Here is a 20,936-nt window from a genome sequence, read left to right as displayed (position 1 = left end):
ATGGCTCCATCCCTTTAGGGGAATATCTTATAGTGCTCACATGCAGTCACCCATCCAAATGCAAACTAAGGTGGATCCTGTTTAGCAAAGCAAACAATTCATGCTCACTACCACATGCTCTCCCCTAGGGACTACTGTCTCAATTCTATGCAATGCCTTCCCACCCCGCTGCACTTTACACTTTTGCAGCGAATGTTACTGCCTTGCTCAGGGCACCCTTTTGATAGTAATAACCCAAATTCACTGGTGCAGTTACGAGAGACACACTCTTGACTCCTACCCTTTCACTTACCTTTCCTCTCTGTGCTCTTGATCTCCAGGAACTGAGCTCCATGCTGGGCCACACGGTCAAGCAGACCCAGCTCTGGGCTGTGAAAGGCAGGCCGATTGGCCGAGATGTCACGGAGGACCTCATCAAAGGGCACCATGTCATGAGGGAAGTGCAGCGGTGGCAAGATGCGCGAAGAACTGCCGAGCCGACTTTGCTCCTTACTCGGGGGAACACTGGCGCTCCGAATCAGAGCATCTACCTCCATGGTGGAGTTCAGGAAGGGGTTTTGCTCCTACACACAGAGAGATGCAAGGAGATCCAGTTGGGGGGAGGGGCAAAGGGTCACATGGCAGATCAACACAAGAATGCACAGAGCGAGGGGTACCTGTTTGCTGTCCTCATGCCATGGTGTGTCCATATAGCAGTAGTGGTGGAAGAGTCCAAGCTTCTGGCTGAGCAGACAGTGCACAACATGGGCACGGGCATTCTGCCACTGTAGCAGGCGAGTAAGACCGCTGCTCAGGGCACTGCCCAGGTCCACAGACCAATTGTAGATGTAAAGCACCAGCTGAAAGGGAGAGGGAGAAGTGAATCCTGGAGACTTTGGCTGCTCACCCAGACTGGGAGGGCTCCCAAGTTGAGCTGAGGAATTTTGTAGGGGCCAGGGACTAACCCGGCCTGACACGTACCTTTTTGTCAATGATCTCCATGAAAAGGAATCTTTGCCGGGGAGCCACGTCACAGCCCTTCTCTGAAGAGCTAAGTTCAGCCGCCTCAAAACGCTGGAATCCTTTGAGGGCTACAGAGACAAAGAGAATGCCACGAAGCAGAATTCAGCTACTGAGATTCCTGCCTGGTCCCAGAGGCAGGTAAGATGCTGCCACCTGTTGGCTCCCCACCCTGCCGCTCACCTTGCTCTGTGCTGCAGTGCCACTGGTGAAAGCTGCGCCCCAGCAGGGTGAAGTGCCGAACAGCAGCAGGTCGGGCACTGGTGCCTGGAGTCAGGGAATATGGCACGAAGGACACTCCTTGGGAAGAGCTGCCATGAAAAGGAGCAAGAGCCACATGATGCAAGTAAAGTAAGAGCCACTCCGCTGATCCAGACCCTTTCCCTGCGTGTATGATTCCCATCCTGCTATGAAAGTCTTCTAAGAGGCCTCCCCACAAGAAACCTCTCAAGTCAGTGATCAAGGCTGCCTGGCCCCCAACACCCACCTGACTTTTTCAAACACCTTGACAGTGGTGTCATTTGCCAATGTGGTGACGAGGTTCACCACCTCCAGCATGATGGAAGAGAGCAGGAAGCGGGAGACACTCTCCACAGCACACTGCTGCACAGAGGGACAGCCTGCACAGGAAAAGAAATGTCACGTGAGTGGAGGGGTATTCAAGCAGAAGCCCAGCAAATGACACTCCCAAAGGCAAGGCCAGGGTGGGAGCTCTGGGTGCTCTATGGCACCCTCGGCAAACTCCAGCCATTTATTGCGACTCTAAAGGCTGCTTGCTGTATTGAGTTGAGATAGTCAGAACACAAGACACCACATAAAGCAAGATCAGGGGCAAGAAGAAAAGCTGGGGACAAAACCCTGCAGCCAGCCCAGTTGTAGTCATTTCCTTCCTCCCACACCCTACAGTGAGGGAAATAAGTATTTGATCCCCTGCTGATTTTGTCCGTTTGCCCTCTGACACAGAAATGACCAGGCTATAATTGGAATGGTAGGTTTCTTGTAGCTGTGAGAGACAGAATAACAACAAACAAACCCTCAAAACCCCAGTGCCCAAAAGTCAGCGATGGATTTGCATTGTAGTGAGGAAAATAAGTATTCGATCCCCTATCAACCAGCAAGATTTCAGGCTCCCAGGTGTCTTTTCACTATATGCAGGTAATGAGCTGAGATGAGGAACACCCTCTGTAAGGGAGTGCTCCTAATCCCAGCTTGTTACAGTACCTGTATAAAAGACACCTGTCCATAGAAGCAAGCAATCACTCCGCTTCCAAACTCACCACCATGCCCAAGACCAAAGAGCTGTCGAAGGATGTCAGGGACAAGGTTGTAGACCTGCACAAGGCTGGACTGGGCTACAAGACTATCGCCAAGCAGCTTGGTGAGAAGGTGACTACAGTTGGCACGATAACTCGCAAATGGAAGAAACACAAAATAACTGTCAATCTCCCTCGTTCTGGGGCTCCATGCAAGATCTCACCTCGTGGAGTTGCAATTATCATGAGAACGGTGACAAAGCAGCCCAGAACTACATGGGGGGAACTTGTCAATGATCTCAGGGCAGCTGGAACCATAGTCACCAAGAAAACAATTGGTAACACACTACACCGTGAAGGACTGAAATCTTGCAGTGCCCGCAAGGTCCCCCTGCTCAAGTACAGGCCTGTCTGCCGTTTGCCAATGCACATCTGAATGATCCAGAGGAGAACTGGGCGAAAGTGTTGTGGTCAGATGAGACCAAAATCGAGCTCTTTGGCATCAACTCAACTCGCCGTGTGTGGAGGAGGAGGAATGGTGCCTATGAGCCCAAGAACACCATCCCCACCGTCAAACATGGAGGTGGACACATTATGCTTTGGGGGTATTTTTCTGCTAAGGGGACAGGACACCTTCACCGCATCGAAGGGACGATGGACGGGACCATGTACCGTCAGATCTTGGGTGAGCACCTCCTTCCCTCAGCCAGGGCATTGAGAATGGGTCGTGGATGGGTATTCCAGCATGACAATGACCCAAAACACACAGCCAAGGCAACAAAGGAGTGGCTCAAGAAGAAGCACATGAAGGTCCTGGAGTGGCCCAGCCAGTCTCCAGACCTTAATCCCATAGAAAATCAACAAGGGTTTTGCCACCAAGTACTAAGACATCTTTTGTGAAGGGATCGAATACTTATTTCCCTCACTACAATGCAAATCCATTGCTGACTTTTGGGCACTGGGCTTTTGAGGGTTGGTTTGTTGTTATTCTGTCTCTTTTGAAAGACCAAGGGCTGTGGTGGGGGAAAAGAGGTGTGGCCTGGGTCTGATAGTCTGTCCCAGGGAAATGGGCCAAGGAGGAAGCAAAAAACACTCAGACACAAATGCCCCAGACCTTATACATGTGGGGCTCTAACATGACCCCCTTATTTGCAAACATTTCTTTCTGTTGGTTGTTTAAGACAACATGTTCTGCAGAATCATTCCATGCTGGGCTACACTGGGACAGTAAAGAAGCAAGATTCAGGTTTAAGTACCTACCCAAACGGTTCATGAATGCCATCCAGCTCTGGCAGGTCTGACTGAAAATTGGGTGCAGGATTCCCACATCCCCCTCCTCTAGCTGGCAGACCCGACGTCTGTGAAGAGGACAATTACTCAGGGTTAAATCCACAGGGATAAACAACAACGAGGGAGCCAAGGAAGGAAATCAGACCAAAGGGCTTTTTTGCCCCCCTCAATGCCCCTGGAATCTATGAAGGGGTACAATACCCAGAGGCCACTAAGAGACAGCCTGTCCAAGTTACTGTCAGCAGGACAACTTGGTCCTTTTAAGTAAGCAGGGCAGCCCCACATCTTCATTGAGTGGCTCCAGAAGCTGTTCTCTTCAGCCCACGAAGAAAAGGCTGGATAATTCCCCACCTCCCCACCTCTCCTTCCAGGGAAGCCTGAGAGGGCACAAAGAGTACCAAGATGCTTGCCTCTGTGCCTGCCCTTGATCAGAAACTGTAGCAATGCGCTCCTGGCTTGAGGGCTGCTTGACACTCTCAGTCTTGTGGCGGCGGCGAGTGCGACTTTCTTCAGGCCGCTCCAGCACAATGTCATCTGTGGTCTTGGGGCTTCCTTGCTCTACTGTCTCTGGTTTACTCTGAGAATCAAGATAAGACACTGAAAAGAGAAGCTTGGGCTACCATGCTTATCCCACGTTCCCCTGGCAGAAATGGTTTCAGGCTCTAGTGTCCAACAGATTTCAGCATCTCACACACATTTTTTAGGCTTCCCACAAATAATTAGATTAGGCCCTGGGTAGTTAAGAGATTGTCTTCTTTTCAGTTGCTGCAATCAAGGCCATCTCGATGGGTTATCCCCCTCCCGTGCTCCAAGACAGGACTATGCTAATTAGCTGAAAGACAGAAGTCTCTAGAGCCTGAGGGGGATGACCCCGCCCAGTTCTTACAGTCTTGTGTTGCTCCAGGCAGACTTTCTCTTCTCTCCGATCTTCCCTTGCTGTTCTTATAGCTGAATTTGTTTATCTTTTACTCCGCTTTCCCCCCCTCAGTCCTCTCCTCTTCCCCTCTCCTACTCCTCTAATGTATGGAGCGCGCAGGAACACTGTATGGAGCACTGTATGGAGTGCGCAGGAACACCTATAATGTCTCTGTTCCTGCGAGGAGAACGAGGAGTGTGTTCCCAAGGGACACGAAAGCGCCTGGATCCCAGTTGCATCCTTGCCGGCAGGCCCTGGGTATTTAAGAGAATGTCTTCTTCTTCACCATGAGCCCCAACACCTGTTAAGATCTGGAGAGGCTTGTCTGTGGTTGCTGCCAACTTGGGAACAGACCTTCTCCGTTGCTGCCCCTGGACTTTGGAATGCACTCCCTGCTGAAATAAGAGCCTCCCCATCTCTGGGAACTTTTAAAAATGCACTGAAGACACATTTATTCACCCAGACTTTTAATTAGATTTATGGTTTTAATTTTTAATGTTGGTTTTAAATTATTTTAGTGTTAGTGATTTTAATGTTTACGTGATTTTAATTGTTTTAATGTTTTAAATGATTTTAATTGTAAACCATCCAGAGATGTAAGTTTTAGGCAGTATAAAAATACATTAAATAAAGCATTTTTCACATGTTCAAATGACCATATACAATTTCACAGTAATTCTACCTTGCAAGATAGATGTATTATAATATATCAATTATATAATATATCCAGGTCATCTCAAAGAGACATATTACTCCTATACTAAAAGAAGTACACTGGCTGCCAATAGGTTTCTGGGCAAAATACAAAGTGCTGATTATAACCTACAAAGCCCTGAACAGCTTAGGCCCAGGGTATTTAAGATAACGTCTTCTTCACCATGAGCCCTACTGCTCATTGAGATCATCCAGAGAGGCACATCTGCAGTTGCCACCAGCTTGTCTGCTGGTGGCCACACAGAGACGTTTCTTCTCTGTTACTGCCCCGAGACTCTGGAATGCACTCCCTGCTGAAATAAGAGCCTTCCCATCTCTGACAACTTTTAAAAAGACTTCTCTCTTTGCTTTTTAATTTGACTGTGGATTTAAATTGTTTTAAGGTTTTTATTTTCTGTGTTTTAACTTTTTCTATATTGTTGTAAACAGGCCAAAGATGCAAGTTTGGGGCGGTGCACAAATTTGATAGATAAAGAAATAATTGAGTGGGTCAGACAGATTGGCTTATCCAAGTTTGGCTTAACCAGATTAGCTTATCCATTCGTTTAAACAAGACAGATTGGCTTTTCTAAAGCTCCTTACCTTCTAAAGTTCACAGACCATTTCTTGACTCACAGATCACATTCTTAGCTGCTATGCTAGGTCTGCACAACTTGTGACACCGCTGGGTGAGAAACAGCCCTCCTGCTATGGCTGGTAACCTATCCAGCTTTGTTGCCTACCTGGACCTTCGGAAATGGGGGGTTGTCAAGCACCTGGTAACTCACAAGACCCATGGCGGATTGACTGTGTTTGGTTTGATAGGGTGCAAGTTGTTCAGGCCTGTACCAGTTCTTCAGTCTATAGTTCCTGGTTTCGCCTCCCACACCCCACCCGCATGTCAAAGCTCCACCTTTCCCCAAAGTTATTACCAGCTTGTACCAGCGTCGTCCCATTCTGTTGGTGGATGTGACTGGCTCACCAGCACCTGCGTTGGGCACACTGAAATGCAGGGAGGATGGGTACACTTTGCCTCCAGCAGGCCGTGTTAGCCCCTTCGTCTCAGACATCGTCCGGCGCAAGCTTCCTGAAAGCACAGTGGCCATCAGAACAAAACAGAGCAGTTAGGAAGCATGCTGCCCCAGCCAAAATCGGTTCCCAGAATTCCCTTTCCCATTTTCCAACCCATGGAAAGAAACTGGCATGGACAAGGGGTCTTTCAAGGGAAAAAAATGTCTGCTGTCACTTTGGTTGTCTTACTTTCATGAGCTTGGTAGGAATGTGGCTCCTCATGCCTTTTGGATGCTGCTTTATCCTCTGTAGGCTCTCGCTGTTATATGTGGCACCCAGCAAACTGGGGCTTTGCAAAAAGAAACCCTACTTTTTATACAAAATATCCCCCTGTAGGTTAGCAGGCAGGTGTGCAATACTTCTGTAGATTCCATGGTTGTAAATAACTGGAAGAAGGCCCAAAGTAGGTTCTTACCAACACTTCCTAGCTCCTCTGGCTCAATGGGAGACTCCAAACACAGCGGATTGGGCAGCACACGGAACTCCATGAGAGCATCACACAAGGCATGGCGCAGAGCACTGCACAACCTTTCTGACAGCTGCAGCAGGCTGATGTTGCCTTTCTCCCAAATGTCCAGGCGCACTAGAGGACATAGGCCTATGGAGCAGAAGCCAGCATCAAGAGAGTGCACCTTGGAAAAGGCATGGGCAATACCGGCCATGTGCCAACTTCCAAGTTAACACTGGCAGGTTCCCACCTGGGCTCTCAATAAGTGTAATAAGAGCCTCATCTCTGCTCATAGTAGGCAGATGCTCCACCTTCTCACCTGGCTGTGATGCACCAGGTTCTGCTTGGTGCTTGCTGACAGCAGTCAAGCTCTCAAAATCTTCCTCCTGAAGGAATGATAGGTGGGAAGTGGGTGGCCTCACCCAGCGAGTCATTGGAATGGGATTTCCGCTGTCATCCATAAAGGACAAGGCAATACATGCAACACCTGCAGGGGAAGGAAATGGGATCCTTGAGTTTCAAAGGCCTCTGTTCTCCACGAGTGCCAAGCTCCTAGGAGATCACATCTTGTGGGAATTTTTTTGCCACAACACAGCCTTCCTTGGGGTGAAACATGGAAGGTTGGCAGGGGGGAGGGAAGTCAATGCAGAAACAAGATCACAGGCAATGAGAAGTGGGGGGAAACAGCTAAGTAGTCAGCACAATTGGGTATTCATACATACAAGCATGGGGAGAGAAAAGACAGGTCCCTGCTGTGAGTGGGGCTGCACAAATACTTCTGGAGGACAATCTCAAATTGACAAGCTCCTTTCCATCCCATTGTCAATATGACTACTCAAATGGAAGGAGCACATGAGCATCAGTTGCTCAAAGCCGATAGACAGTTTCTGATTCCTAGGTAGCCCAGCTCATGCCCACACCCACAGTCCCAGGAGAAGATGTTTAGGTTCCCACCCCCCTATAGATTGCTCCACCGGAACAACAGGAGCAGGCTGTAAAATACAACCAAGTTCATTACCTTTGCCACCAGTGCCTTGGCCTCCAGGTTTGTTGTATAGATAGAGATCCAGGTCAGGGCCACCACTGCTCTGATGGAAGTAATGCTGAAAAGCAGGACAAGAAGCATTATCAGGGCATTACTGGGAGATGTCGTCTCATCAGAATGGAGCAAACACAACTCTTCTTAATGGAATCTTTCCCAGCATAGAATATTGCCAGACCTCAGCTTTTTTTCAGTCCAATAAATGTTCATGTAACAGGTTAAAGCATTTAACTTTAACCATAAAAATAGTCAGTGCATTATTGGCTTTCAGTGGCTAGTAGGGAAGGGAGTGCTTGCTGCAGGGCAAGACCCAGGTATTTGGGGATGCAGAATGGAGCACTGGTTGCTTACCATGAAGGCGTCTTCCTGCTGTTGGATATGTGAGGGCGTCATGTGAGTTATATCTCCCTGTTGCTCCAGAGTTTAGAAAGCTTAAATAGTCCTAGGGAGGATAACCCCACCCAGTCCTGAGTAGCCAAGTAGAGAAAAACAGACAGGACAGGACATACTAACGTTGTGGATAACTTTAGGGCACAGCAATGTTAAAAAAAAAAAAAAAGGTAGTTCCTACAGTAGATCTGGACAGCTCAAGTGGGTGGGCCAAGACGTCCAGCAGCAGGAAGCAGCCTGCACAGTAAGTAACCAATGCTTTATTCCCTGCTGCTGAAAGAGAACATCTCGTGGGACATGCTACAGCTGATGGCCTTGAGTGGAAGCATCTGGGACTACTGGTGAAGGAGCACCTGTTGTAGTAGTTGCCTACCGAATGCAGCTTTGGCAGAGTGGTGAATGTCCATCTTGTAATATCTGATGAAGGTAGACAGTGAAGACCAAGTCACTGCTTTACATATCTCTGACAGGGGAGCGTTTGTAGAGAAGGCTGCCATTGCTGCTGCTACTCTGGTTAAATGAGCTGAGTATGTATAGGCGTTGGTATTTTTAGCGTGTCGTATGCCAGGGATATTCAGGCTTTGATCTACTTGGCAATAGTGGCCCATGGGACCTCCTGTCCCACTGAAGTAGAAAGAAATGACATGAACAAGACATCTGATGACTGGCAGGGCTTGGTACGTTGGATGTAGGCATTGGATGTCAAGCTTGTACCACACCTGTTCTGATGGGAGAGAGTTTAGGACGGAAAGAAGGTAGGACAATGTCCTGTGATCTGTGGAAAAAACCGATGACTCCTCAGGGGCTAAGAAAGGATCAGGGATCAGCCTAACTGAGTCTGGGGAGAATATACATAAGTGTTTGTCAACAGATATTTATTTATTTATTTATTTAAGTTGTATATAGGAACACTAATTTGTAGGAAAGAAGACAGAGTGGAAATCGATTTGAGAGGCTCAAATGGGGGATCCTGTAGTACTCCGAGGACACTGTGGAGGTTCCATGTTGGGAAGCAGTGTACCGTAGGCAGAGGAAGGAGTGTAGCATCTCTGAGGAAATGTTTGAGGTGTGACTGTATGATGTGCTGTTGCCGAGTATTAAAGGCCAACAGACCTGAGTGTTGTTGATTTAGCGTGTTTGCTTTCAGGCCATTGCCTAAACCCTCCTGTAAGAAGGCAAGAAAGTCCTTGAGGTCACATGTGTGTCTATGCTTGAGTTGCTAAGAGCATCAACATAAAAATGCTCTCCAGGTGAACTGATAGATCCTATTTGTGGAAGCTTTCCTGGATGCTAATATGGTATTCAAGACTTTGTCTGAGTATCCATGCTGTTCCAGGGGGTTCCTTTCAGTTTCTAGGCAGCTAATCTTAATCAGGCCAGATTGTGGTGAACAACGGGCCCTTGATGTAGAAGGTCCACTGAGACTGGTAGGAACCATAGCTGCGCTATGGCGACATGAAGTCTCTCTGGAAACCAGTGTCTCCTTGGCCAGTATGGAGCCACTAGAATGCCCTCCTGATATAATTTGACCTAGCGAAGGAGTCTGCTGATCAGAGGCACAGGAGGAAATGCATACAGCAGCTCCTATGGTTTTGACAGAGTGTCCACCACTTCTGCACCCTCGCACAGGAAGCGGTTGCAGAATTTTGGACGTTTGGTGTTGTCAGGTGCTGCAAAGAGGTCGATCTGTGGGTGTCCAAAGTGTGCTGAAAGTAGATTGAACACCTGATGGTTGAAGCTCATTTCTGCTGGGTGAATGTCTGTTGGGCTGAGCCAATCTGCTTTGGTTCAGAATTCCACTCTCATGATATGCCTACAGGGATGCAGGATGTGCTTCCACCCAGTGAAAGAGAAGTGTTGCTTCATGGTGCAGAGACCAGGACCTGGTTCCTCCTTGGTGACTGATGTGGGCTTTCACCATTAGGTTGTCAGTGTGCAGCAAGAGATGTTTTCCATTCAAAAGGTGTGGGAAGGCAAGCAATCCCAGACGGATGGCCCACAGCTCTAAATAACTGATGCTGCAATCCTGTTCTTGACCATTTCCCCTGGGCTGAACGAGGAAGGTAATGGGCCCCCCCATCCCTGGAGACTGGCATCAGTTGTGATTACAACTCTGGACAGCTCTATACGTGGTTTCCCTTATGACAAGTGGTCCAGAGCTGTCCAACAGATCATCGACTGACTGAGATAGGGAGGCATTAAGACTCTCAGTTGGCTATGACATTCTGGTAAGGTAGTGAAAACCACTGGAGTGGGTGGGAGGTGAAACCTAGCCCAACCTACAGCATCCATGGTGGCCACTATAAGGCCCAATAGATGGCTTAGAGTGAGAAGTGGTACCCTCTTGCCTGTATGGATCAAAGAGATTGTTGCCCTGATCTTTTGAATGGTGTCCCTGAGGCAGGATTAACTTGGCCAGGGTGGTATCTATGATTACTCCCAGGTGGTGTAACCTCAGAGAGGGAGAGAGGTGGCTCTTTGCCTGGTTAACCAGGAACCCATGATTGAACAGTACTTGAAGTGAAAACCTGGAGGTCTTATTTGGCTGAGGGCAGATCTGGTGCTCTGAGGAGCAGGTCGTCTAAATATAGAAATATCCTAACCCATTGAAGTCTGAGATGGGCTATGAGTGGTGCTATGACTTTCGTGAAGACCCTGGGTGCTGAGGAAAGCCCAAACAATAAGGCCTTGTACTGGCAATGCCTGTCCACATATCTGAAGTGGAGGAATGCCCATCTGTCTAGATGTATTAAGATGTGTAGGTAGGCCTCTGTTAGGTCTGTAGAAGTGAGATGATCTAGGTGGTGAAGGGATTCCACAATTGATTGCACAAGTCTCCATCTTGAATTTTGTGTGTCAAACAAATTTGTTGAGGAACTTGAGATCTAAGACTGCACTGAAGGAACTGTCATTTGGGGGGACAGTGAACCGAACAGAGTAAACCTCCCTGCTTTGTTGGAGAGGGACAGGTTCTACTGCCCCTATGTGATCCAAACAGTGGATGGCCCGCGTGAGGCCCGAGTGCTTGGAATGTAAGCATCAGCACAGCATTGGCAAAAAACTGTTTGGGGATAGAGAAGTGTACTGTAGTGATCAGCCTCCACTCCCTCTAAAGAGTTAACAGGTAGTGAACCCTTGTCTCAACTGACAAGCTGGTGAACTCCAGGGCAGCCAATCAGTCCATCCGGTGGGTGGGACCTAGAGAGCAGTTGCTGGGAATTCTGGGAACAAGGGCAGTCTTTGTTGGAGAGAAGGGTATGCAGAAAGGCTTTAGTGAAGGGCATGGAGTTTGCTCCCTCATGGCAAAGGCCAGCATGAAGATTTCTCTCACCAAGTAACTCTGCAAATTTTTGAAAGACAGGATTGCAGGAAGCTTGATTCTCATCCAGAGTTCTGGTGAATTTTTAGGGAAAAGGGAATTCAGCAGAGGGAACATTTTATTTAGTCAGACTGAGCATTAAGAATTTGTATTTCTTTGTGTATTTGTGCTGTGCATATTCCTTGTACTGTTCTATTATTGTTTACCTGCAATGTAATTAAAATAAGAAACACTAACCTGCGCTCAACCCAACTAGGGCATTGCAAAAGACTCTAAAAACATCTAAGCGTACCTAAATGCAACCTAAACTGAAGCCTAAGACAACCTATTTTTGTAACCTACTAAGTATTTTTGAGTAGCTAGGGAAAAAAAGAAAGTTAGAAGGCTCAGACGGAAGCAGTCTGTAGTAATTGAATAAAACTGTTTTGTTCTTTTAACAAGCTTCTCGGAGTTGGTTTTTAAGGTGGAGGGTGGGAAGGGAGGGCGAAAAGGGGATTTCTCTGGTGCAAAAGTGTCCTCAAATGCTCAGCAGCTATCAGTTTTCTCACCACCTGTAGGCTTGCACGTGGAAGGTTTTTATATGTATCCAATAACAAAATAAAGAGAGTTTCCCCTGGCATTCCACTCCAAGCCCTGGAAGGTTCAAGCTCGGTTGATAAGAGGGGTGGTGGTGGCAGCAAAACAAAATATAGATTTGTTTTAGGAGAAGCCCAGCCAGGCAGCTCACCAGGGATGATTCAGCATCCCCCACCCCACCCCGCTCATGTGAGCTGCTCTGAGACAAAGGCTTTAATCCGCTACATGTACTCTATTCTGAAACCGTGTTGAATAGTTTGGAGGATCCAGTTGTCATTTGTGGAGAGCTCCCAGGCATGATAGAATTACGTTAAGCAACCCTCCCACCTGTAGAGGGTGAGAGTCAGCATTGCTGTCTAATTGTTTTACATTGTCCAGTGAAGGACTGGTGTTCTCCAGGCGACTTGGTGTTGGGATGCACCAAACCTGTTCCAATAGGGATGCTGAAGTCTGCTGTCTCTGTCCCTGGGTCTGAAGGGAGCCATGAAGGACTGAAAGGGCCATTTATTCTGCCTACAAAGGTCCTTGTGTGTGTGGAAGGTAGGGATTTTATCTTATCCTTTTTTTTGATGAACAGCTCATGTAAATGACTCATCACCAAATAGCTTGGAATCAAGGTATGGGACAGATGCTAAATTAGAGAGAGAAGTGGCACCTGCCAATGCTTCAGTCATAGGGTCTGCCTGGCCACCACTGTAGAGGTGGCGGACTGGGCAGCGAAGCAAACAGTTCATAGTCTCATTGGCTGTGCAAGCTTGCACCTTTTGGATCTTCATCAATGTTTATTTCAGGCGTATGGGGTATTCTAGTTTTTTTGGGTTTTTAAAAAAATTAAATCATCCACCCATAACAGTGAAGTCCGGGAGAAAAATAGATGCTGCTGTGGATGAGTTAATGCCTAGGAAGGAGGCTTCATGAGCCCTCAAGAAGGAGAACCTCTATTTTTTTATCAGAAGGGACCTTGTGGGAGGTGTCACCATCTTTAGTAAGCACCACACCCAACAATAATGCCACAAGCGGACCATCAGTGGGCGGCACTTTCAGAAACTCAAGGTTTTCCTCATGGAAACTGCAGAACTTATTGGCCACTGTACTAGGCTTTCTGATGAGAGAGGGGAGGCCCATTCCTGCTTCATAGTGTCACCAAAAAATTCTGGGAAAGGAAATTTTCTCTCCTTGGTCTTCATTTTAGGAAATATAAGGGCTCCTTTATCATTGGACTGTTTCTCCTGGGGGGGGAGTCCAATTGTAAACCCAAGGTGTGCATTGCCTTACTCAGTAGAGGGACAAAGTCATCTGGGATAAATAATCTCTGAGACGAGGAAAAAGATTCAGTAATTGGTCATCAGACCATTCACCTCCCCTTGTGTCACTTTCAGGATATTGGTTCCCAGGGACAATGGAGTCCCCCGGGATGGGTTGCTCAATAAGAGGAACCGCCCCGGCAGGGTCCAGCACTTGTGGCCCAGAATCAGGTTCTTGTGGCCTTGGTCTGGAAGGTACATGAAAATCTGGAGATTCACAGGCTGAGAGCTCTGAAGAATGTGGGGAACTATGCTTATGGCTTGAGGGGTTTTGCTTATGCTTGGTGCTCTTTCTCGATTTTTTCCCCTGAGACTGGCTTTCAGATTAAGAGGAGGAAGATGATGAACCCCTCCTATGCTATTTATGTTTATCCTCCTTGGATGGCTTGGACTGTTGGAGGGATTTAGTCTGTAAGTCTTGGAACCAGGCCTGCCACGCTGAGGGCACCACATCAGGAAATTCTGGGGATTCCCCCAGTTAAATCCATAGGGACTAGGTCAAAGGGCGTGGGCACCGCCCCATCCTGATTTGAGTCACTACTATCCCCCAAGTATCAGAGCTCCACCATCATGGTTTCCCACTCTGCCTCTGCGCCCGTTATTTATTACTGAATTGCAGCCTTTGCAGCCTGGAATAGGTGACCGGGCCTGCTCATTCTCCCTCCTCCATGCTGCTGAGGCCCTTGTTTCCCTGGTGGAGTTGGATGCTTCGTCACAGGTTCTGTGGTACCCGCAGCTCCGATCTGGGGCTCTGGTCAGAGCCAAGGGCTTCTGGGCCTGCCCAATAGGCCTGGGGAGGGGGTGCAGCTGGTGGTAATGGTGTTGCTGTAGCTGAGGCCACTGCACTTGAGGCTCTTCACCACCTGAGCAGTTGGGGAGCGGATTCTGCTTCCTACCTCCCGGGACACGATGGAGTTCACAGCCTTGTGGTGGGAGATCTGATGGTCCTTGCCCAATTGCCTGACGTAGTGGTGGCTGAGGCAGCAAGCACAGGCGAGGGCCTCATGGCGCTCGGTGTGCTCCTGGGGTGCTTCTGTGAAGGGAAGACTGAATCTCTTTGTTTGCCTTTAGGGAGAAATATGTCCCTAATCCTAGGACCACTCTGCATCATGAATTGTTACACCAAAGGAAGGTAAAGAGGAGAAGGAGGAAAAGGTAAAAGGAAAATAGTAATTAAAAAAGAAGAAAAAGAAGAAGAAAGAAGGGAGGCAGAGGATTAATAGAGGATAAAGAAGTGAAAAAATAAGCAGCATAGTACGAAAAAGAGCAAAATAGAGGCGGCTTTTGGAGAGAGGAGAAAAGGCTGTCTCTGGAGCCAATGCAGGACTAGCAGAACTGGGTGGCGTTATCCTCCCCAGGACTATTTAAGCTTTCTAAACTAATTAGCATAGTCCTGCCTCTGGAGCAACGGGGAGGTATTATCCACAAGATGTCTTCTTTCAGCAGCATGGAAGAAGAGACGACCCCTTCACCCAAGCATGTATCCCATTCTGGTCTAGAAGCCATATCACTTATCACCCTGAAAGAGTTTCATCTTCTTGTTGACTCTCTCATGATCTGCATTGCCTTCCTCCTTACACTCAGAAAACAAAGCTACTGCCAACTTTAACTTTTCCAACAGATGGCTGTTTAGCATCCTCTGAAGACCTGATTATCAGAACAAGTTTTCCACTGATTCAATTGATGGGCCAGAGTAAATTAGCTGGGATTTGACATCTGTTGGATTTAAGTAGGATTTCCCTTTTTTTTGCCTTTGAGATAAAGAAGGATACAGACAGATATCCTCCTGAAGATACTTGATTTAGCAGGTAGTGAGTGAATATTTTATGTTTTTAACACAGTATCTGCAAAAAAGAAACATCAAAGAGGGAAGCTACTGGTTCTATCAATTTCTCCCATCATTTAAAATGTTTGACATGTGGCATGAGTTTGGATCAGCCAGTCAAAACACTGTTTGCAATATACTTGTTACTGTTTGCACCAAGGCTGTGGGAGCCATTTCTTCAGTGCACCACATGGTGGAATTCCAGAGCACTACTGCAAAAAGTGTCAACTGGCCAATTATACGCAAGAAGTTCTCCAATAAGGGAAAGGCAAAGAAAACAGGCAGGCATGATTAAAAGACGAAAAAGCTGCCAGGTCACATCTGTCCCATTCAGTTTGAGGTGGTGGCAAATCTTGGTTGGTTGCCACTTCTTGGCTCAGTATCAGAGTCTTAGAAGCCCAACAGCACTGCAGAGACAATCTGATGGGGTCTGGATAACTTCATGGAGGAGAGGTCTATCATCGGCTACTAGTTGGAGGGCTATAGGCCACCTCCAGCCTCAAGGAAGAATGCCTTTGAGTACCAGTTACAGGAGAGTAACAGCAGGAGGGAGGGCATGCCCTCAACTCCTGCCTGTAGGCTTCCAGCGGCATCTGGTGGGCCACTGTGTGAAACAGGATACTGGACTAGATGGGCCTTGGGCCTGATCCAGCAGGGCTATTCTTATGTTCTTACGATGGCACTTATTTTTCTGTGTCCAAGGTTGAGTATTTTTGTATCAATTCCATACAGAATACCAGTTTGGGGACCAGACCTATTAAAATGTTGCTATTGTATAATCCATTTAGAACAGTGCGAGAGCAAGGGCAAGGGAGGGCTCAAAGACAGACATGGACAAACACATACAATATCTAAACATTATCAAAAGTTTTGTCCAAGTTTATTGTCTCAGTGCATCTCTCTCTCTCAAAATGCTGACGTGCTCACAAGTTAAATGAGTTATACATTAGCAAAGTTGTGAGAACCAGTTTCCAAACTGGTATTACATATGGAATTTGTATCTAAATATCTAACAATATTCTTCTACAAAGGAATGTGCATTCAAAGTTGTGGGGGAAAGTTTTTCTTGAAGTGAACATTTCAAGTTTGGCAGGGCATGTCACAAGACTTCATGGAAGTGCCTTACTACTGTACTACAAAGCCCTTCCTTAGGTAACATACAATTGTTTTATTGCAGCTATTTTCCTTCGTCAAATGCCCTAAGGCAAGACAGTTATGCTAAGAAAGCATGTTTCACCCTCTGCATCAGGGTCTACTGGCCTTAATAATCTATAACAAAATTGGAATGCCCACTAGCCAATGTGAAAACACCTGCCCCTAAACTTCAGGAACCTTTAATCTTCAAAGTTCTTCACAGATGAATTCAAGTTGGCTTGTATCTTTCAGTTTTCATGTATTCATTCTCACAGTTCCAGTTATTTGATGGGGAACCTTCGTGGTAGCACCCAGGACAGATAGCAATTTGGAGTTATGACCCATTTATGCCTCATTTCCTAGACAATAGTCACTGGGCTTCACTGATGTTTATCACAAGCCAGCTGCACTTCCTGTCCTTTGCACATATTCCCTCAGTCCTCTCAGAGGGACAAGCATTAACGTCGCTATGACACCCACATGCTCACCTTGAAGTGGTTTTCAACATTGCTGTCTGTGTATTTGGGCGTGTGCAGAAAGATCAGCAGGTTCTGGCGCAGATAGAAGGCTACAGCTGGGAGCCAGGGTAAGCAGGACACAGGGAGAGTAAACTGCAGCACTTCAGTGGGAGAGCTGCCCGGGGGCTGTATGAACTGCAGAAAGAAGAGCCTGTCAGTGGTCAGTCGCACAAGTACATATGGAGGCCTGGAGATTTCAGCCAGGGACTTGACTGAGAAAAGACAATAGACCAGACTGGCTGTGGGAGCAGCTCAAGGCTCCCCCCAGGCTAATTTGGAACACAGCTGACATTACCTCCACATCAGCTGGGGTGAGCTTGCAGTTACGCACAAGCATGACTGTGATGATGTCCAGGGTGGCCTCATCCAGGCGCCTGCGCAAAACCTTCACCAGTTCATCTGTGATCTCAGGTCCTAGAAGGGTGGAAGAAGTTTTACAATAATGAGTCTTCCCCAGCTCAGCATCCTGTGTTATCCAGGACAGTCCCTCCTTCATTCTTTCCCTTCCTCACATGCAACCACATGTTCCATTGTTCAACAGACTGCACAGGGAGACAACTGATTCCTGTGGTTTCCCCACCATCCAGCCGCTCCCTCTGTCACAGATTTCATTTGCCATATCTTTGCAACTGCTACATTAACTATGGTTCCAGATAAATAATCCATGTGTGCAATAGTGAACAGTGTCACAAATGCACTGCCAGAATGTTTCAGATGCCTGCAAGGTATGTGTACAGCAAGGAAAAAATGAATACAGCAACTGAAGCAATGAAGCATGAAGTGGGAGGGGGGACAGGAACTATCTTTATTAAGTTACACTTAAGACAGAACATTAAAAAAATGGCAGGAGGGCTTATGATGGACTGAAGAAAAGTAATGGAATAAAAGGTTTTGTTGCTGTTGTTGCAGAAAGGACCACAGTGGACAGTGTTTCAATTAGGGATGTGCACGGAACTCATTTGCTCAGAATGGGATGCAGAATGTGTGGAACAGTCTCTGAACACTTGAAGCGTTCTGAGCCAGAGCCATTTTGGAATCCAAAACAGTGAACTGTATGTGGCAGCCATTTGCATGGTGGTGTTGACCACACAAATGGCTGCCACACATGCGCAGAGGCCAGAAAAGCACCATTTTGGATTCCAAAATGGCGATCAGAGCAGTCCTAACATTCTGACTTGGGATGGAGTCATTCTGTTCCAAGCTTGGAACAGGCCATTCGAAAGTTTTCTGTTCTGAGCTTGAAACACTCAAAACAGCTTGTTTTAAGTTGGAACATTCAGAGTGTGGAACATTCTGCATATCCCTAGTTTCAATGCAACTTCAAGTGAAGAAAGTGCATTGTTTTCCCCTCCAAAAGGTAAGGAGGGGAGATCAGAAATTATAGCCAACACCTTTTAACCTAGAAAGTTCAGGTGGGTGACCAGATAGGTTTCTTGTAATAACTAAGAATATTGTGCACATTCCACAGGGGACATGTGGAAAAGTCAGAGGGTTTAGCAGAGAAACTCCTTCAAGAAAATGCTTTGAGTGAGGATGACCAGAGCCCTAAGCTAGTGGCAATGAATTTTACATGATGTCTGAAGGCATTTGAGAAAAGACCTAACCTAGACCTGTGTGTAGAAGGGATAAGATCTCCTTGATGATCTCCAAGATTCCTTGATCTTGTTAGTCAAGAAAACAATCTACTTCACTTTAATTTGAATAACCTTTGGGAAGCCTTCCCAGTGAATTTGTAGATTTATTTAGCATATTTTATGCCGCCTGATATGTACACCTCTAGGCAATGTGACTGATCAAAGCCCTCTAGGTTAGAAAAGAACCCAGGTTTCCCTTACTATATTCAAAGGATGCACCAGTCAGTCTCCAAGCAGCAAGGTGGAATCAGTCTTGATCTGGATATAGCAGGGGATTTTGAGACAGAAAGATGCAAGAAACAAGGAGCATCTGTAGCAGATTAAAGCCTTTGTCTCAGAGCAAGCTCACATGAGGGAAAGAAATGCTGAATCATCCCTGTTGAGCTGCCTGGCTAGGCTTCTCCTAAAACTATTTTGTATTCCTGGTAGGTTCAAAATGCTGCCACCACCACCCCTCTTATCGACAGAGCTTGAATCTCCCTGGGCTTGGAGTGGAATGCCAGGGAAAACTATCTTTATTTGGCTATTGGATAAGTACAAAAACCTTCCACGTGCAAGCCTACATGTGGTGAGAAAACTAATAGTTGCTGAACATTTGAGGATGTGTTTGCAGAAAAGAACTAAAAAACCAGTTTTATTCAATTACTACAGACTGCTTCCGCCTGAAGCTTTCTCTGTTTTAAATACAGTTAATACTTAGTAGGATTATAAAAAGAGGTTGTCTTAATGCACGCTTAAATATTTATAGTCTTTTGCAACGCTCTAGGTAGGGTGGACTTAGGCTAGTGTTCCTTATTTTAATTACGTTATGGGTAAATAATAATAGAACAATATCAGGAATATGCAAAAGCACACATAGCAATAGCAATAGCACTTACATTTACCAAAGAAATATAACTTCTAACACAAAGTCTGACTAAACAAACATTTCCCTAGACTAAACGTTCTGAAGCCTTAAGCCCTGGCTCCTTGCCTTGAACTCACCAAACGCCTGATGAGAATTCAAGCTTCCTGCCCTCCTGCCTTTCAAGGATCTGCAGAATTATTCTCCTGCAGCCAACTTCCATGGCCATATGTCCTTCTCAGCAACCCCAGCCTAGCTTCTTCTAACAAAGAAGTCCCTTCTTCCTGGCAACAGCTCTCTAGGTCCCACCCACCCGGTGTGCTAATGGGCTGAGCCCTGGAGTTCACCAGCCTGTCAGTCAAGACAGGGCTCACTTCTAGTTAACTCTGTAGAGGGAGGGCAGCCTGGTCACCACAGCATCTATGTAGACTCAGATCCCAGATCACCAGAACTCAAAAAAACTGCATTCTTTTAGATCAACAAGCAGGTACCAGAATCACTTTTTTCTGCCCTATGCTTAGGCTAGCTACAGTTTCTAACTGTAAAAACTTGGAAAAGATCTGAGAATTTTGTTATTGATTAGAGAGGCAAAAAGATACACTATGAAAGCTGAGCCTTTAGGTCAGATAAAGGGGAAAAAGAGGGTTTGGATTTCACTCTTTTCAATAAAATCCTGGCAGCTCAGCCAAGTTTACTTTAGCATTATGAAGGGAATTCATAGGAACCACTAATAGAGACTGCAGGAGATATACTGCAGAGGTATGCAAAGCAAAAGAAATGAGATTTCTTCTGAAGTAGTAACCTGGATTTTGTCCCTTCCTTGTTGTTTATATGTACTTAGTGCCACTGAATTTTCTGCTTGGAACAGCATAAATTCTGCAGCATGAAGTAGGCAGAACCAGAACAATCAGAGGCGTAACTAGGGAAAATGGCGCCCAGGGCAAGCACTGAAATTGCCCCCCCCCCGCCCATACATCTGACACGCACCTTTCTGAAAACTTTTATTTTACCATAATATTACCTCTAAAATTACAAAATTTACCAAAATTACCAAAAATTACCTGTGGGGTGCACTCCCAGCAAAAATTCATAGTTTGGACTCGTTGTTGGCCTTCAAGAGAGCTCTAAAAACCTATTTGTTCAGTCTGACCTTCCTAGATTTTTAAATTCTTCTTAAATGTTTTAAACTTGTAAATCTGTTTTTATATTGTTTAAACTGATGGTTTTAAGTGATTGTTTGTTTGTTGGCCCAGAAAAAGATAATACAAAAAGGGAAATCAGTAAACTTGGTAGAGTCATTTTCCCCCTTGCAGCCATGTTTGTTAACAATTCAGAACTCTATTAAAACATTTACTAATTGTACTAATTACGTTCCTTTCTAACTGCCTCACTTTAATACAACTGTTCTCCACAGCACGGATGAATAACTGTAAAAAGAGATGAAACTATTGCACTGAGTATTAAACCTGGCTATCCTGAAGTTGACAAGATTGCCTTGATTGTGCCCTTCACAATACCCAAAACTAGGCTGAGAGGAAAACAAAGTGTTCAAGAATGTATTTTTGATCCAAAGCAGTTTATTAAGGGAACCTTAAAGGCCTTTCAACCTCAAAAGCACTTTTCAAACTTTTTTTTGTTTTTTTTAAAGAAAGTTCATCTTTAAAGAACTCAACACCTGCC

At 46.2% G+C, this 20,936-nt stretch overlaps 1 protein-coding gene across 12 annotated transcripts in view; it reads right to left on the bottom strand.

Moving 5' to 3' along the window:
• SZT2 (SZT2 subunit of KICSTOR complex) overlaps positions 1-20,936 on the bottom strand; it is a 152,033-nt gene that overhangs the window by 15,893 nt on the left and 115,204 nt on the right. For all 12 annotated transcript variants that reach the window (XM_053245426.1, XM_053245432.1, XM_053245430.1 and 9 more), the window contains 13 exons: positions 17,074-17,192; positions 16,749-16,913; positions 7,689-7,773; positions 6,990-7,157; positions 6,638-6,820; positions 6,084-6,238; positions 3,953-4,119; positions 3,513-3,610; positions 1,487-1,619; positions 1,183-1,310; positions 961-1,070; positions 657-839; positions 293-563 (listed from right to left, as the gene is read on the bottom strand). In XM_053245426.1, coding sequence (XP_053101401.1) covers positions 293-563; positions 657-839; positions 961-1,070; positions 1,183-1,310; positions 1,487-1,619; positions 3,513-3,610; positions 3,953-4,119; positions 6,084-6,238; positions 6,638-6,820; positions 6,990-7,157; positions 7,689-7,773; positions 16,749-16,913; positions 17,074-17,192 — 1,965 coding nt within the window. The remainder of the gene's footprint in view (positions 1-292; positions 564-656; positions 840-960; positions 1,071-1,182; positions 1,311-1,486; positions 1,620-3,512; positions 3,611-3,952; positions 4,120-6,083; positions 6,239-6,637; positions 6,821-6,989; positions 7,158-7,688; positions 7,774-16,748; positions 16,914-17,073; positions 17,193-20,936) is intronic.

The sequence above is a fragment of the Hemicordylus capensis genome, chromosome 4, assembly GCF_027244095.1.
Source record: "Hemicordylus capensis ecotype Gifberg chromosome 4, rHemCap1.1.pri, whole genome shotgun sequence".
NCBI classification, from domain to species: Eukaryota; Metazoa; Chordata; class Lepidosauria; order Squamata; family Cordylidae; genus Hemicordylus; species Hemicordylus capensis.
This window is presented reverse-complemented; position numbering and strand designations above follow the sequence as displayed.